Source organism: Rhamphochromis sp. 'chilingali', assembly GCF_963969265.1.
Source record: "Rhamphochromis sp. 'chilingali' genome assembly, chromosome: 22".
NCBI lineage: Eukaryota > Metazoa > Chordata > Actinopteri > Cichliformes > Cichlidae > Rhamphochromis > Rhamphochromis sp. 'chilingali'.
In genome coordinates, this window is record NC_137950.1 from 30,457,000 (window position 1) to 30,475,779 (window position 18,780).

Genomic DNA, 18,780 nt, shown 5'->3' on the forward strand with positions numbered 1-18,780 from the left:
GAAAATTGATAAAAGACGTCATTAAATGACGTGTGCGGGTTACATAATTCACTGTAGATCGCGAACTTTGCTTTTATTTTGTAAAGCTGCTCACTTTATTTCGGTGGGTCACTTTTCCTGACTCGATGATGCTAACTTGTTAGCGGCTAGCTGCGCTGCAATGGTTGGTTGCCATGTTGTGACGCCGCCATCCTCCCATTCAGAAAAACTCTAGGAATACGTAATGACCGGGAAACCTGGCAACCACCAGAAGTTACATAATGCAGCATGCCGTCCCAGCAGAGGATGGAGTCCGGTTCCAGCAGAGTTTCAGTCCGTTTCAGCAGTTTTTAAGGAGCTGAAACGACGTGAACATGCTGCTGAAACTGAAAAGTTGCGTTTTTCCACAGAAGCGTCTCGTGGAGGCAGCAGAGCTTCGGCGGAGCCACAGCGGCCCCTGGTGGACAGACGTCGGCGCGGAGATGCGTTCTCACATTCACATTTTTTCTGTAAACTCTTGTCTATGTTTGTTGTTTGCGAATTAATCACGTTTGCGTAACTTTTATTAATCAAAATGTGAAAAATTCATATTCATTATTTACAATACAATTATTACAATCAAAACTGCGCACGACAAACATAGATGTTTACATCAGCGCTGTAATTTGCACTAATCAACCGAACACTACTGTTATAACTTGCACATTACTTTTCTCAGTTTATATATACTAACTTACATGTTACATGTCTACTTGTCAATGAATAGGTACAATACATAATCTGTACTTTTCTAATTATTCTAAATATTCTTAACTATTTAAGCATCTTTCGGTATCCTGCTCATTTTGCACACTCCAGCCTTGGTTTGCCACTTATCTGTACTCTAACTTTAATAACTGTACAGTACTCTGTTTCGGTAACTATTTCCTATTTTACTGCAGGGCAACCTGCACGTGGCGAATAAAGCTTTGATTGATTGATTGATTGATTGGGATCAAGGGATCAAGGGACCCAGGGATCAATAAAGTATTCTGATTCTGATTCTGATTCTGATTGATTGATTGATAACTCTTGTCCATGATGGAAATAGTAAAAAGTTTGTGTTTCTGTTCTATATCCTGTTCTGTTTGTATATGTGTTTTCTTGCTGCTTTTACAACCACATTTCCCCCTGTGGGACAATTAAAGGATTATTCTATTCTATTTTATTCTATTCTAGGTCACTACGTGTTTCGATTTTGCCTGCAGGGGGCGCAGCAGAGTCGTGAGTTAAATAAAACGTAGAAGACGACGAGAATCCACATCCGGCTGTCACTGCCGTGCCGCAAAGGAAGAGCCAAAGGAATATCTGGACAGGTGAGCGTGATTCTACCTGACAGATGAGCCAGTTCCGCCCGGCTCCTCTGCTACAGGTGCCGGTGCTGCCGGTGCTCTTCGACGGAGACTCGCGTGTCTTTATCCGCTCGGAACCGCTCCGTGAGGCCCTGCAGCTTCGAAGGTCAAGCTAATGCTAAAGCTAGTCCTTTCGGTTTTACCGTGTGAGCACCGCGGGGTCCAGACTGTGTCCGGTTTTTAAAGATAAGTTGGAAGTTCCGGACCGTCAGGTGTTTGTTTTCCAGAGCAGCAGGTCTGACTCTGAGCTCAGGTGTAGACGATTATAACTCACGTATGAATATGTATGACCTGAGGTCAGCTTTCAGCCTCGCGCTGAGAGAAGGATGAACTGTGTTCAACCTCAGCTAAACCGCATCACCTGTACGTCAGCGATGCTGTTAGTTATAGCTTATTTTCCCATAAAGTCCACTACAGAATAGCTGTTGTCATGCGCAGTTATGCCTCCGTTTGCAACCACGTGATTGAAACCATACGAAGGATAAAAGAGCTTTGTTGTCCCACAGGGACGTTTGTCCTGGACAAACAGTCCAGCAACATGAGCAAAAATACAGTGCTGTCATACAACTCTGGCAAACATTTATGTGCACCGCCATCTTTAAACCGTTTTGCAGCTGCTTGCTCTGTAACCTCTGCGTAAAAACCAGACAGACCTCATAAACCATTGTAGCTGCCAGAAACCAAGACGTGACCTGATGTAACAACGTTCACATTTCATCATTGATTAAGAGAATTGTATTTCTGAGCCGCCAGACTCTGAAAAATGGCTGATTTCCAGGACCTTTAATCAGGGTCGATCACCAGGCTGAAAATCCAGCGGTTTTCAGTTTAACTACTCACAGAGTCAGCGGGAGAAGATGATCCAGCCGGCAGTGACGGTCCCTGCACCGAAACCTCAGCCCTGAGCATTTATTCCACCTGAGTGATGGGAGGCCACATCCACCAGACTCCATTTCAAATTTGGGCTGTTTAGCATTTCTGTAACATTCTTTCCTCAAACATCACATCATGACTGAAGGCCAGCAGCTGTTTGGACCAAACCCCCTTTAAAAACCTGCCACTTTAAGCTCCTCCTGCTCCTCCTCAGAGAAACTCCGTTAGTTCAGGAGGTCTTTGTGTTCACCTGGCGCTCAGGTGTCATACCTGCTGATGACTTCTTCGTTTGTGTGGCAGGAGCTGCTGAGCGCGACGATGGTGCTGAGGGAGGTCCCGGCCGAGAACATCGCCCGTCCTCTGGGCAGGAACGAGGTCATCGGCCTCCTTTTCCGCCTCACCATATTCGGCGCTGTCACCTACTTCACCATCAAGTGGATGGTGGACGCCATTGACCCCACTAGGAAGCAGAAGGTGGAGGCTCAGAAACAGGTAAGAGCAAGCGAGCAGCTGCATGTTTGATCTTCACAGGTGGCTCGGTCTCTGATTGGTTCCTGGTTTGGTGTCTTTCAGGCCGAGAAGCTGATGCGTCAGATTGGCGTTAAAAACGTGAAGCTGTCGGAGTACGAGATGAGCATCGCCGCTCACCTGGTGGACCCGCTGAGCATGCAGGTAACGCCTCGTGTTGTTAAACTGAAGCTGTTAGAAACTCCTAAAAGCTTGCCCGCCTACGGCGGCGCCACGAGGAAACGGGAAGCGCGTGTGGTTTCTGTACCTGCATGTCACATACACCTTCTCCCTGCATGCAGATCACCTGGAGGGACATCGCAGGTCTGGACGAGGTCATCACCGAGTTAAAGGAGACGGTCATCCTACCTGTTCAGAAGAGACACCTGTTCCTGGGATCCAGGCTGCTGCAGCCCCCCAAAGGTCAGAGGTCATTCACCTGCGTCCTGTTTTAGAGTCGTCAATAAAGCTTTATACAGAAGGGAGCAAGGAAGGAAAGGAAATAAGGAAACGTGAAGGTAAAATCTGAACATGGTCTTTGTAACAGGCGTACTGCTGTACGGACCTCCGGGATGTGGGAAAACACTGATCGCTAAGGCAACGGCAAAAGAGGCGGGGTTTCGTTTCATCAACCTGCAGCCGAGCACACTGACGGACAAATGGTACGGAGAGTCCCAGAAACTCGCTGCCGCTGTGTTCTCATTGGCTGTCAAACTGCAGCCAGCGATCATCTTCATCGACGAGATAGGTGACGAACACACACACACACACACACGCACACACACACACACACACACACGCGCACACACACACACACACACACGCGCGCACGCACACACACACACACGCACACGCACGCACACACACACACGAACGCGCGCACACACACACACGAACGCGCGCACACACACACACGAACGCGCGCACACACGAACGCGCGCGCACGCACACACACACACGCGCACGCACACACACGAACGCGCACGCACACACACGAACGCGCACGCACGCACGCACGAACGCACACGTACGCACGCACGAACGCGCACACACATACACACACGCGCGCGCACACGCACACACATACACACACACACGCGCACACGAACGCACGCACACACGCACACACACACACGCACACACATACACACACGCACACACACACGCGCACACACATACACACACGCACACGCGCGCGCACACGCACACACATACACACACACACGCGCACACACACGCGCACACGAACGCACGCACACACGCACACACACGCGCACACGAACGCACACACGCACACATACATACACACACACACATACATACACACACACACACACGAACGCGCACACGAGCGCGCGCGCGCACACACACGCGCACGCACGAACGCGCACGCACGCACGCACACACGCACGCACACACGAACGCACACACGCGCACACACACACACGAACGCGCACACACACACGAACGCGCACACACACACACGAACGCACGCACGCACACACGAACGCACGCACGCACGCACGCACGCACGCACACACGAACGCACACAAAGAGTGAAAGCTGAGCCGGAGAATAGAAAAAGTAGAAACGAGAGTAAAGACCTCGCCGCCCGCGTGTTTGCAGACTCGTTCCTGCGGAGCCGCTCCAGCTCGGATCATGAAGCCACCGCCATGATGAAGGCCCAGTTCATGAGTCTGTGGGACGGACTGGACACGGACCACCACTGCCAGGTATGCACACCTGTCTGTCACATGACCTCAGCGGTGACGGGGTGTTTCCTTTTAGTAAAGATGTTTCCACATGTTTGTGTCACAATGACCTGAGGAGGGCGGGGCCACTGTGCGTGTCTGTGTCAGGTGGTCATTATGGGCGCCACCAATCGCCCCCAGGACCTGGACTCTGCCATCCTGCGGAGGATGCCCACCAGGTTCCACATCAACCAGCCTGTACGTGACTTTCAAAATAAAAGCCTCAGAAGTCTTAAAAGCAGGGGGCGTGCTGATGGTGTGTTTGTCCCCGCAGAGCGTGAGGCAGCGCGAGCAGATCCTCGGGCTGATCCTGGAGAACGAGAGGGTGAGCGCACGAGTCACGTGACCTTGTCATCATTCTGCAGCGCTTTACGACAGTCCTTCTTCTTTTACTCGTTTAATGGACGTCAGCACAGGAAATGAGAGAAAAGGAAAAGAACAAACACACAAAACAAGTTTGGCAAAGGGAAGACATGTAGGGGAAAGGAAGCAAGGAAATGATGGAAGGAAGGAGGATGGGGTTGTAGGAAATGGACTGGAAATGGGGAAGGACACAAAAGGATGGAATAAGGAAGGTAGGAACAAAGGAAAGGAGGAAAGGGAAAAACGGATAAAGATTGAAGGAAGGTTGGCAAGGAGGGGGAGAAGGAAGGAAACAAGGAAGGAAAAGAAGCCGATGGGAAGGAGGGCGGGTCGACGGACTCGAGCTCGCAGCGACCGATCTGTTTTCTCTTCACAGGTAGACTCATCGATTAGCCTCAGCGACATCGCCAAGGAAACAGAGGGTTTCTCAGGAAGTGACCTCAGAGAGATGTGTCGTGATGCGGCGCTGCTGTGTGTCCGCGACTTCGTCCACGCTGAGAACGACAGGTGGGCGTCCAGGTGTTTCTGTTGAGGTGATCAATAACAGTGACGGTTCGCTCAGGTGAGGTTTCAGTGTCGGGTTTCTCTCTCGCAGCCTTCCAGATGACATCATCCGCCCGATCCATCAGGACGACCTGCGGCGCGCCATTGTCAAAATGAGGAAGTCCAAGACCGCGGGTGGAGCCGGCGCCCTGCTGCACGCCGCTCTGGACTGAACACGCCTGGATCACACGATGACCTCAGCTCAGCCTGCAGCCGCCGCCCCTCACGCTGACATGCCACTGCTTCCTGCTTGTCCTTCAGTCAGCTGATTGGCTGACGGTGGCGGGCTTTTCTTTTTTTCTTCTTTTTTTTTAAGAATCCCGAAATCCAAAATAAAAGCTGTTTGTCAGAGCTCGCTGTCACGCGTCCGCGCCGCCGGCTCCCAAGCTTCCCCCTTTACAAAACGCTCTCATCCCGGCGCCTGAAGCTGCTGACATCACGGACACACGCGGCGGCCATCAGGCCTCGTCGTGACAAAATGTCTGACGCCAGATGGCAGGAATAGCGTCTGACTATGGGGGGAGGGATGAGATGGCGGTGAGGCACGTTAAGTTTTTCAGGCATATGACAGCGTTCTGCGTCTCCTCGCCGTTTGTTGGGTGTGAAATTGTGAGGAAAGATGGCGGTTGGGTTCAAACAAGCCGTTGCAGCGAGGCGTTTAAACTCGACGCCTGTCACACAGAGGGCTTCTACAGCAGGCTTTTATTGTGAAAATCCTCCCAAATAGAGTATAAGAAACCCACCAATAATCAATCTGATGAACAATAAGTTTACAGGTGTGAAGCACAAACGGCGAGCTTCAGCCGCTTAAACACGATTCAAGCTGCTTTGATGAAATGACGTCGTTATTGAAACTTTGACTCCGAAACACGACGCGGACGCTTTGATCCGTTTACAGTGTAAATAAACAAACGTGGCACTGATGGCGTTTCAGGGGAACGCTTCTTTTCATCAAGTGTACTTTATTTGTAGTTTGTTTTTTTATTTGTAGTTTTTAAGCTGAGCTGGTTTCTGTTAATCCTCAGAGCTCGCAGTCGTAACAGAAACAGGAAGGCGTCAGATTTTCACATTAAAAGACCGATGAACTTCCTGATAACACTGAATCATCGTTTCATCAGACGCAGGATTTTTTACTCAGTGTGTTGTTGCCTGTTTAAGTTATCATGTAATAAAGTGGCCAAAACAACATGTGACTTTTTCATTCATGCGGTTCTGAGGAAAAATGTTATGAAGTCTATTTCTTTATTTTATCAAAAATAAATTTGTCAAACATTAAAGTGTAGTTACGATGGAGGAGTTTCTTTAAACGTTAAATAATAAAGCTTTTTATTGAAAAAATAAATGACCCAAGTTATAACTGCAGAAGCCACGCTTCGAAAAGAGGAAAACTTTATGGACGACAACAGATCCGCTGAATTTTGTACGTTTGCAATAAAACCATTAAAGCCGCTGTTACCAAGAGACGACGTTTGACCAGCTCGGACATCAGGACACGATTCTCACGTCAACAGTTCAAAGCTCTCCTTTGTAATCTGAACAGTTTGTTTTCATTAATATTTCACATAAAATTACACAAAGTGAATTTTTAGAGGAACATTTGAAAATAAAGAATTTGTTTTGAGTAATAAAGAAGTAAAACAGTTTTCTACAGTTTCTTTGGTTCGAGCTGCTGTTTGGAAGTGTAACAGTGAACTTTGACTTTAAATAAGACACTTTGTTCTGTTTTGATGGTGAACTTTTTTTTTTATTAAAGCTTTAAATGAAAAACCTTTGGATGAAGATTCAGAAAATAAAAAAAATAAAAAAAAAAATACCCAAAAAGTTTTTGGCACAAAGTTGAAACATTTTTCACCCTGAACAAATCAAAGATTAAAATAAATAAAGTCAAAATGATTCAGATCTCAGCCCGACACCCTGACCTGGACTCACAATTTGTAAAAGACTTTTATTGTGAAAATCCTGGTAGAAAGAAAATCAACCACCGAAAAAATAAAGCTGAAGCTTCTCTGGCATAACTGAGACTAAAGGTGGAGGCAGGGGAAGGAGGGCACCCGCCCTCCGTCACATTTACCTGCAGTTTAACCTTCACACTTCCTGCTGACCCGAGAACATCAAAGCACATTTCACGTTTAACTTTTACCCAGAAACACTCAGACCTCAGGCCCCTGAAAACCTCAGGCTCGTTTACACTTCTGTACAAACAGAGGAGCCGCCCCCTGCTGGTCATTGGAAGGACTGCAGGCTGACGGAACCGTGTCCATCGTTTATCTACAGTCTGTGTCAGACTCCCTAAGTCAGACTTTGAGCGAACGAAAGGAAGAAGCTGGCCAATCAGAGCTCAGGTCCAGACATCTTCATGAGTTACATGACGTCTTTCTCCTGCTTCAAACGTCTGAACTGGGAAAAATTCTAGTGCGTGACTGGACGCTTGTTGTCAGGGGGTGGGGCTCCATGCCCCCAGGTTAGCAGGTGTGTTAGGCTTACAGTCCTCTGTCCCTCTCAGAGCTCCGTGTTGGGCGCTCGGCCCACCGCCCTCCCCTCGCACTCTCTATGGAAGTCGCAGCCGTCCAGCAGGTGGCGGTACGTTGCCCGGACGTCACGGTACAGCGGCGCATCCTCCGCCTCCAGCCCGGGGAATCGAACTGGCGACTCATTGACAAGTAGCTGCAGCCGTGGGCCTCGCTGGCAGTCGTACAGCACGAACAGCAGGTTGGCGGCGTATGGCACGATGAGACTGGTCCGGAAACGGCGACCTGCAAGACGCCATAGGGAGACTTCCTGTTAGAGCGAGACTCATGAAACAGCAGATTGTGGCTGTGACAATGATGTCATGATGATGTCATGATGATGTCACGCCACTCTCCAGAATGTTCTGTAGTCTGAACATCTTGTTTTAAATTTAAGGACTTTACGAGTGAACGTTTGGGAACATTTGGGACTTTAATGTGACATGAATACATTCATATTTCTGGAGAATCACGTCTCAGGACATACAAGTGCAGTTCCTGGAGGACTGAGGATGACAACGACGGCGTTTTTGTGTGTTGTGTCAATAAAAACAAGAAAAACTTGTTCTGCTCTCTGATTGGATGCTATGTTAGAGGTGGCGCTTCTTACCATGCTGTGAGTCGTAGTTGGTGGCAGTGGGTGGAGTCTGGTCCTTGTAGAGTCCCAGCAGAGAGAGGAGGGGGAGGAGCGTCTCAGCATGACCCACCAAGATGGAGGCGGGCTCTGGGGACGCGTCAGTGGACCTGACGGAGACACGATCGGTTCAATCAGTGATCGATCAAACCAAACGATTGGTGACGGCAATCGGAGCTCAGAAACGAGCACAGCCGCTCGGGAGCCATGTTGAAGCGGCTTTGGGTGGTTTTTACGAAGCATCACCTAAATGAGCTTCGCTAGTTGAAAACCACCTTCAGAGCTGAAAAACACGCCAACAAACAAACAACGATCGCAGGGGCCCCACCCACCTGCGAGGACGACCGGCTCTGTCCAGCGTCCTGAAGACGTGATGGAAGAGCGGGCAGCTGGACAGGCTGTTGATCTCGTGGCCGTGCGAACGCTTCCAGTACTGCTTCAAGTCCGACTTGTACTCCAACACCTGCAGACGGCGAGTGGGGAGAGGAAACCCACGGACCAATCAGAGAGCCGTAAACACTTATGAGCCATTTGATCGCTTTACCATCGACAACCTGACCTGAGAGCCATCTGCAGCATCACTAATCAATAATGGATAATGGATTGCATTTATATGCGCTTTACAGTGCCACTATTCACTCCCTCTCACATTCACACACTGGTGGAGGCAGCTACAGTGCAGTACAATGCACGCAGATCAGTGCAGATCAGGTCCTCTCAGCTGTCTTACTGATCCCGGATCAGCCCCGGAATAACGCGGAACGTTACCTTTGCGTCGCTCTCGTCAAACAGGAAGCACCACGGCGAGTGCACGTTTTTGATGGAGAGCTCGTACGAGCACAAGAAGAACGCCGCCTCCAGCAGATCTACAGGAGGCACAGAGGGACAATCTTCATCACACAAAAAACACCGCCCCCTGTGGGACAGGAAGTCCACAGAGCGGCATATGGAGAAATTTTAAAAAGCTTAACTGCATCATGGGAGATGTAGTGTGTGTGTGTGTGTGTGTGTGTGTGTGGGCATAAGAGACCTGGTGTGAGTCGGTAGTGAGGAAGGCCCAGCCTGTCGGCCATCCTCCTCCTCACTCCCTCCATCTCCTCGCCATGTTTGAACTTCTCCACCTCCAGCAGCGCCGTGCGGTTGTTCTCCACGCCCTCCACATAACCACGGCAACGGTCAAAGAAACGCATCAACTCATCGTCCACCTCGTGGCTGTACTCCGGCTCGCCATCTGCCCAAACACAAAGGTCAGAGGTCAGGCTCAAGGACTCACGTTATCGAGAAAGTCTCTGGGGTGGTGAGACTCACCGTGGCATCCCCAGCGGCGCTGCAGCCCCTCCTGAAACGCCTCCACGCTGCTCACGCAGCGATGCTTCGAGCTGGTCAGGAAGCGCACCCTCCTCTTCCTCACACTCTCCTCGGACAGCAGAGATGGGAACACAGACGCCAGGCGGCTTGCCAGCTGACGCAGGTCATCCCGGCCCTTCATCACCAGCTGACCTGAGGAGCATCATCATCATCATCATTATCAGGGTCGGTCATACGCTCTGAGGTCACATGGTCCCCCTCACGCATTACGTTACTAACAGTACACGATTAGGATGATGTATTCAAGTATTTATTTAGGCATTTAAGTATTCGAGTACTTATTCATGTTAATATATTCATGTATACATGTTCTGTACTGACGGTCGCGGGCTCACCGTCCATGTCCTCGGTGTACCACGCCTCCCAGCGGTTCCGGATCTCCTGCAGCCAGCTCTCAGATCCGCCGGAGGCCCTGGAAGCTTCGGTCCGGACCATCTCGCTCAGTTTCCGGATCCTGCGGATGTTCTTAAGGGTCGGGTAGCGGCTGCCGTGTCGGATGACGGCGGTGAGGTGGACCGGGGAGCATTGCTCGGCCGGGGGCGGTCTCAGGACCGAAGGGTCCGCGGACAGAGGGTCCCGCAGCAGGTGCGGGTTCACCTCCTCGTACCGGGTCTTGGTGCCGAAGTACCCGGCGATGTGCGGGATGTCCGGGACCGACAGGGAGGCGAAGGACAGGCGGGGCACGAGCAGACCCAGACTGGCCAGCAGCACACCTCCAGCGGGGTGAAACACGGAGAACATGTCGGCGGGGACCGGAGAACTGAGCCGGGGAGACAGACGGGGTCCACCTGCTTCCGCCTTTCTTGCTTTGTTGATGTTCCGGGTTTGTGTGACCTTTAACCTCCTGTTTTTCCGGTGTGCGGGCCGACCAAAAAGCATCCGCGAGGTTTAAAATTCAACATTTTTCGTTAAACTTCAACTTCGATGAAAAGTTGAGTTATGTAAAAAAAAAACTGCCGGAACTAATTTAGTGGTTAAAAAAAGAAGAAGAAAAAGGTTTTACCCTCTGAAGCTTCAAATTCAACACATCAATATAGAGAGGCACAATACAGCTTCCGCTTAACGGAAGCCAAAATAAAAGCCCTAACCGGTTTGTCTCTTTCAAAGTAAAAGCTTAAATGACAACAGGAAATGCATTTTACTCAAAATCGACATGAACTTTTTTTTTTAACTAATAAAATAATAATAAAACAATTTAAAGAATCAGAATTTGTAGCTGATGAAGTTATGGAAATAGTTATTTTTCTGTATGGACACACTGATGTCATGTCTCCTTGTTCCTAAATCAGGGGTCATTTTAAATGGTGGGCCACAGACAGCCCGCTTTGACCTAAAGTGGGCCGGACCAGTAAAACTTCCTGTCACTGTAAATTAGTTAAATATTTAACTGTTTTTCTGCATGTTGAAGAAAAAGCTGCTGTGACACAGAACGAAATCTGACAGCCGGTGTCCTGCAGGTTTTAGAGCTCACCCTGGGTCAGCACACCTGAATCACATGATTAGTTCATTACAAGGCCTCTGGAGAACTTCAGGACAAGAACTTTATTTAAACAATTTTGAGTCAGAGTTTTGATAAAAGTCTTATTTTGATGGATTTATTACTTTAGTAGTGAGAACACACATGAAGTTTAAGGACAAGTTTGAAGCCTTTTGTCCTCCACGATGGAAAATCAATGAAAACAAAAAACTTTATCCAGCTGCTAAGTTCATAAACTCTGCTCTCAGCTTAGCTCAGTGTCCTGTGTCACTGAAATGAAGAGAGATGTTGCTTGTTTTACGTTTTCACTCGTGTGAACACTGCTCAGATACACACCTGTCCTGTGAGGAGAACACAGGTGGGGTTTAAAGCTTTAACAGACTCCTACACCTGTTTTCCTCCACAACAGTGACAGGAATCCTCAGTGACCACACCGACTGAGGCCTCATCCACATCGCTCCTCTCCCCTGATGATAACAAATGTGGTTTTCAGTTACAGACATCACTAAGTAGAAACACAATATAATTTCATACGTAGAAAACAGGAAATACTTTGTATCAATAGGTAACTTCACATCTGAGCAGACAAGTATCACATGTGGAGTTCCCCAAGGTTCCATCTTGGGACCCCCTCTGTTTAACATTTACATGCTCCCACTGGCACAGATTATAAAGAACAACAAAATAAACTATCACAGCTATGCAGATGACACACAAATATATATCACAATGTCACCAGGAGACCGAGGCCCTGTACAGGCTCTTGGTAAATGCATTGAGGAAATTAATGACTGGTTGTGCCACAATTTTCTCCAACTAAACAAAAACAAAACTGAGGTAATAGTCTTTGGCGCCAAAGAAAAACGATTACAGGTCACCAGAGAACTTCAATCTATACATCTAAAAACCACAAACCAGGCGAGAAATTTGGGTGTAGTGATGGATGCAGACCTAAACTTAGAAAAACACATTAAGACAATAACAAAGTCAGCTTACTATCACCTCAAGAATATTTCAAGGATAAAAGATCTGATGTCTCAACAGGACCTGGAAAAACTAGTCCATGCATTCATCTTTAGTAGGCTTGATTACTGTAACAGCATCTTTACAGGTCTACCTAAAAAATCAGTCAGACAACTACAGCTCATTCAGAACTCTGCTGCTCGAGTCCTCACTAAGACCAAAAAAGTGGACCACATCAGTCCAGCTCTGAGGTCTTTACACTGGCTGCCTGTCCGTCAGAGGATAGACTTTAAAGTTCTGATGCTGGCCTATAAAGCTCTGAATGGTTTAGGACCAAAATACATCAGTGACCTCCTGACCCAGTATGAACCATCCAGATCCCTCAGGTCATCTGGATCCGGTCTTTTATCAGTTCCCAGAGTCAGAACCAGACACGGAGAAGCTGCATTCAGCTTTTATGCTCCTTATATCTGGAACAAACTCCCAGAAAGCCTCAGATCAGCTGAAACACTCAGTTTATTTAAATCCAGGTTGAAGACTCACCTGTTCTCAGCTGCATTTGAATAAAGCACCAAATCCACACTTTTAAGCTTAAATTTCAAAACTTACACTAACTACTGATTTTATCTATTGTTCTGATTTTATCTGTTTTGATTTTATATACTGTTTTGTTTGTTTGTTTGTTTGTTTGTTTGTTAAGTGGGTTTAGAGCTCTGGGTAGCTCCCTAGCTGGGTCTAGAGAGTATTTTAAATTCAGGGAATTTAAAATAGAAAGTAGCTCGTCCACAGAAGGACTGGTAGCTCCCCTTACGATAAGGGTTCAGGTCGCGCGAACAGGTGTGAAATGTGTGTGTTTAGTTAGTTTGTTTGTTTGCTTGTTTTAATCAATTTTAAATCATGCTTTTTATTTGTTTTTGTTTCTAATGTCTCTGTAAAGCACTTTGAATCACCTTGTTGTTGAATTGTGCTATACAAATAAATTTGCCTTGCCTTGCCTTGCCTTGTGTAAATGAAATGTACCATGTGGCTGTACGCTTGTGTGCTCTGATCATCGCATCGACTTACCTGAGCTCCGTGTTTCCATTCAGGGCTCTGCAACGCTCAGCACAGAGGAGCTGTTGTTGTTGAACCTTATTTGAGTCATAACATCGAAACGTTGCCAGGCAGGGAAAATGGTGACGGGGGACCAGCAGTGTTCTGCTGCCCTTCATATTTCCAATCACACAGCGAACTGTTTCCAGAATCATCACATGACACGGTCGGTAACCGAGCCTTCAAACATCACCACACGCGTCGTCAACAAAGCCTCGATTCCCGGATTATTTGAAACGCTTCGAAGCCTCGGCACAGAAGGACATTGCTAATAACTATGTGGTGGGCCGTAAATTTGACAACGCCTAAAGATCATCAACATCAGAACGTGTTTGTTGTGAGTATTCAGGCCATCACCGTTGAACCATTCCAGCATTACCAGTAATCCCAGTCAGACTGGTCAGCAGGTATACTGGGAGTGTTCTGAGTGCACGGCGGCACAGACCGGACTCATGCTGTGGAGAAAGAAGCAGCAGGTTCAGCTTCCTGCTGAATCCTGCAGCTCTGCACACCACCTGGTCTGATGGACACAAAGCAGCACAAACTCCACCTGGATGAACAGGAAGCAGGAAGTTTAATGTTCCTGCTGTTTGAACAGTATGATGGGATGTCTATCTCAGATGGCCCCGCCCCTCCCTGAGCCTGGTTCTGCTGGAGGTTCTTCCTGTAAAAAGGGAGTTTTTCCTTCCCACTGTTGCCAAAGTGCTGCTCATAGGGGGTCATATGGTTGATGGGGTTTTCTCTGTTTTTGTGATTTGGTGCTACATTAATAAAAATGAATTGAAGTGAAGGGTAGCTATCACTGGGTCCCCGTGTGTAACCGACAGTGATGGAATAACAGCGTTACTAACGGCCTTCCCATGTTTATATTAACATATTAACATTAACACCGCAAGGTCAAAGTTCTGTTTTATGTTACATGAATACATCTTTGTTTGAGTTTTCTTTGCTTCACAGAGCTTGTTCTGCTGAAACTGCCCCTCACAGAGTGTGTGAGTGATACTGATAACTGTCTGTGAAGGTTCTCAGTCATCCAGGTCATCGTAGCAAGCTCCTTTGATACTGATAACTACCACCGTTTGAGCAGATGACATTCAACTAAACCCCAAGTTGTTTCTCAGCTGCAGATCCCAAACAGGTGCTTAAACTCAATAAAAAGTTGGATGGTTGACAACTTTCTCCAACCTAACGACATCAGGAACCTGACGTCCTGTAATCGTGGACGGACACTAAGAGACAAAACATTTACCACAGACTCTGGAACTCTGTCCCGCTGAGCCTGAGATCTGTGAACTCTCTTTCAAGAAACAAACAAAGAAACAACGTTTGATTAACCTTTTTTAACGCTTTGGTATTTTGTTGTGAAGCACTTTGTGATTATCTTGAAAGGTGCTACATAAATGTAGCCACACAGTACACAATTACTGGGGTTCTGTCAGGATCCCGGGGCAGTCATGGACTGGTGATATTATATGTATTTTTGGTGTTGCTGCTGCTCTTCTCCATGCTTGTAGATGTGAGTGTGTGTGTATGGGTGCAGGTGTGTATGAACACTGGTTTACAGGCGCCTTCAGGCCTGGTGGGTGTGGCCCTGCTAGGGGACTGGCCACACCCAAAGCTACACACCTGCCGCTGATCAGGGCTACATAGGAGAGTCTTGGAGCTCCCGGGATCATTTCGTGAGACTTCCTGTCAGTTCTCCAGCTGGTCTGTTTGTGTGAGCCTACCTGTGTCGTTGAGGGTACTAACGGCTGCCTCTGTTTTTCCCAGGAGGATTGCTGGAACTAGAGGGCAGCAGACACTGGGAGAAGACACGGAGTGGAAGTCGGGAACACACGGGGATGTATTATTGTGTGTACAGTTTTCACTGTAAATAAAGAGCACTGTTTGCATCGCAGAGTACCGCGACTGGGTCCTCCTTTCCCCACATCCCCACGGTCTAACATGCCAAACCGTGACAGGTTCTTAATGTGCAGTTTTTATTGTCAATGACGACAGCAGCCACATGGACTTGTACTGAATGCAGACAATGGCCGCCCTGCGCTGCACATGCAGGTCCTTTGCATCAACCATTTCAGAAATACATCATCTTGTTAAAATACTGACTTGTTACCACTGCATTACAATTATACCAATATGTTTCAACAACTTATGTGCATATTTAACAATTCCTTACCAACAATTTAACTTCTTCACAATGATCCCGTTCCACATCCACACATCAACGTAAACAGGAAGTCCCAAGATGCGTTTCTTGCTAGGTTTTAAGTGTGGTCAAAAAAGGCACTGAAAAATCATGAAGAGGGAGGGCTCACCAACATTTGGTCCATTTATACTGAATGGATACGTAAATATTATAAATCTTCCTTCTGGCTCTATTATAGTGTTGCTAATGGTGACGTTTCTGTTGCTCAGTATGCTACACCTCTTTGTTTTGAACTGTAGCTGCTTGAGTACATGTGAGGGAAATGAGTGTGTGTTCAGATGGTTTGGACATTTGAATCATCTAAATAGAAAAAAGTAGTTAAACCTTTACTCAAAAAGCATCTCTAGACCCAGCAGTCTTAGCTAATTATAGGCCAATCTCCAACCTTCCTTTCATATCAAACATCCTTGAAAGAGTAGTTGTCAAACAGCTAACAGATCATCTGCAGAGGTTTATTTGAAGAGTTTCAGTCAGGTTTCAGAGCTCATCACAGCACAGAAACAGCTTTAGTGAAGGTTACAAATGATCTTCTTATGGCCTCTGACAGTGGACTCATCTCTGTGCTTGTCCTGCTAGACCTCAGTGCAGCGTTCGATACTGTCGACCATAATATCCTATTAGAGCGATTAGAACATGCTGTAGGTATTACAGGTACTGCACTGCAGTGGTTTGTATCATATCTATCTAATAGACTCCAGTTTGTTCATGTAAATGGAGAGTCCTCTTCACACACTGAGGTTAATTATGGAGTTCCACAGGGTTCAGTGCTAGGACCAATTCTGTTTACATTATACATGCTTCCCTTAGGCAGTATCATTAGAAGACATAGCATACATTTACACTGCTAATCAGCTATGTACCACCACCTAAGCAGATTCTTACTCTGGATGGCATTACCTTGGCCTCCAGTAACACTGTGAGGAACCTTGGAGTCATGTTTGACCAGGACATGTCCTTCAACGCACATATTAAACAAATATGTAAGACTGCTTTCTTCCATTTGTGCAACATCTCTAAAGTTAGAAATATCCTGTCTCAGAGTGACGCTGAAAAACTAGTTCATGCATTTATTACTTCCAGGCTGGACGACTGTAATTCATTATTATCAGGAAGTCCTAAAAACTCCCTGAAAAGCCTTCAGCTGATCCAAAATGCTGCAGCAAGAGTCCTGACAGGGACTAGAAAGAGAGAGCAGGTTTCTCCTGTTTTGGCTTCCTGTTAAATCCAGAATTCAAAATCCTGCTCCTCACATACAAGGTCTTAAATAATCAGGCCCCATCTTATCTTAATGACCTTGTAGTACCATATCACCCTATTAGAGCACTTGGCTCTCGCTCTGCAGGCCTACTTGTTGTTCCTAGAGTATTTGAAAGTAGAATGGGAGGCAGAGCCTTCAGTTTTCAGGCCCCTCTTCTGTGGAACCAGCTTCCAGTTTGGATTCAGGAGACAGACACTATCTCTATTTTCAAGATCAGGCTTCAAACTTTCCTTTTTGCTAAAGCATATAGTTAGGGCTGGACCAGGTGACCCTGAATCCTCCCTTAGTTATGCTGTGATAGACGTAGGCTGCCGGGGATTCCCATGATGCATTGAGTTTTTCCTTTCCAGTCACCTTTCTCACTCACTATGTGTTAACAGACCTCTCTGCATTGAATCATATCTGTTATTAACCTCTGTCTCTCTTCCACAGCATGTCTTTATCCTGTCTTCCTTCTCTCACCCCAACCAATCACAGCTGATGGCCCCGCCCCTCCCTGAGCCTGGTTCTGCCGGAGGTTTCTTCCTGTTAAAAGGGAGTTTTTCCTTCCCACTGTCGCCAAAGTGCTGCTCATAGGGGGTCATATGATTGTTGGGTTTTTCTCTGTATCTATTATTGTAGGGTCTACTGTACAATACAAAGCGCCTTGAGGGAACTATTGTTGTGATTTGGCGCTGTGTAAATAAAATTGAACTGAATTAAACTGAAAATTAAATAAAAGTAAACTGAACCTGTAAGTTCAGGTGAGTGAGTTTTAGCACTTACTGCAGCCACTGTGATGGCTTTCGCTGGTTTATGTTGTTTTTTACATTTAAATAAAGGTGTTGAGATCTTTTCTTGGCTCTCACTTTTCTCCTCTCCTCCCTCCCCTTATCTTCCCTGCTTAGCCTCTTGTGTCCTTGTCTTGTCTCGTGTGTATTACTTTTCCCTGGAACACTCTCTCACAGTCTGTTCTCTAAAACCTAAAGAAAATTATGGATTTGATCAACTGGTCTCTGAATGCTATTGACACCCTTTTCTCAACGAGAAGTCTGGGCTCGGGAGAGCCCGAGTGCCCTGGAGGGACTGTCCCTGCCGGATACACAATGGACGGGTGGCAGAACTGGAGGATCATGTGTCTGGCGGGACTGTCAATCGAGGACGCTGAAGATATCTACCTATTCGGAACCATGATAACAGGGTTCATGCTGATCGGAGTTGGCTTGGCCCTGGCTTATCGGAGAATTAAGAGAGCAGAACCGGCTGTTCAACCCCCCCAAGGCTGCCCGCTGGAACTGAAGCGATGGGACGAGGCGCGACCTCTCACAACGAACGCAGCATGGGTAACACCTTGGAGATGCTTACAGCTGCCGTGAAGACTCAAAACAACACCATTGAGCGTATGGTGGGATACATCAGAGAGAGGCCTGCTCAAAATGAGACCCTTGTGCAAAAGTTGGATCACATCGCAGAACGGCTCACTGCAGTTGTGAGGTCTCAAAATCACAAGAATGACAACACCACGGACCAGAAGTTTGATACCATCATGGGGAGGCTCGTGGCTCTCCAACGGGAGATTGAGAGACCAGCGTCAGAGTGTTAAAGAACAGCTTTGAAATTCTCATGAGCTGCTCGCATAAAAGAAAAATCAACAATATCAACATGCGGACAACACGGCGCCAGCTGCACGGGCCCAAGGCTGGAGACGAACAAAAACTCCCTGATAACAACTGTGTGATGACCATTCTTCCCATCCCATGCCAGGCCACCTGGATTGGCTAGCAGACTGTTTACTTAGCCTGATAGGGCGAAGGACACTGTCTCAGGTGAACTATGGACACGCACACACTTACACTGATAAGCACTCACACATCCCCCCTCCCCTTCCA

General features: G+C 47.3%; 2 protein-coding genes across 3 annotated transcripts; one reads left to right on the plus strand and one right to left on the minus strand.

Moving 5' to 3' along the window:
• Positions 1-1,208: 1,208 nt before the first annotated feature.
• atad1b (ATPase family AAA domain containing 1b) lies at positions 1,209-6,094 on the plus strand. The gene is made up of 10 exons (XM_080872047.1): positions 1,209-1,334; positions 2,544-2,735; positions 2,817-2,915; positions 3,053-3,173; positions 3,298-3,498; positions 4,377-4,483; positions 4,610-4,699; positions 4,776-4,826; positions 5,241-5,371; positions 5,460-6,094. The coding sequence occupies exons 2-10, from the start codon at positions 2,562-2,564 to the stop codon at positions 5,578-5,580; spliced, it is 1,095 nt and encodes a 364-aa protein (XP_080728173.1). The 5' UTR covers positions 1,209-1,334; positions 2,544-2,561; the 3' UTR covers positions 5,581-6,094.
• Positions 6,095-6,822: 728 nt separating this feature from the next.
• On the minus strand, positions 6,823-10,977 carry minpp1b (multiple inositol-polyphosphate phosphatase 1b). Of its 2 annotated transcripts, XR_013970417.1 has the most exons (8): positions 10,252-10,977; positions 9,857-10,048; positions 9,579-9,779; positions 9,317-9,414; positions 8,881-9,011; positions 8,525-8,658; positions 7,598-8,160; positions 6,823-7,556 (listed from the first exon to the last, which is right to left on the minus strand). XR_013970417.1 is itself a non-coding variant. In XM_080872019.1 (7 exons), the coding sequence occupies exons 1-7, from the start codon at positions 10,793-10,795 to the stop codon at positions 7,907-7,909; spliced, it is 1,554 nt and encodes a 517-aa protein (XP_080728145.1). In that variant the 5' UTR covers positions 10,796-10,977; the 3' UTR covers positions 6,823-7,906. The 2 variants fall into 2 exon arrangements, 1 of the variants encoding a protein (XP_080728145.1); XM_080872019.1 differs by having other exon boundaries at positions 6,823-8,160.
• Positions 10,978-18,780: the final 7,803 nt, after the last annotated feature.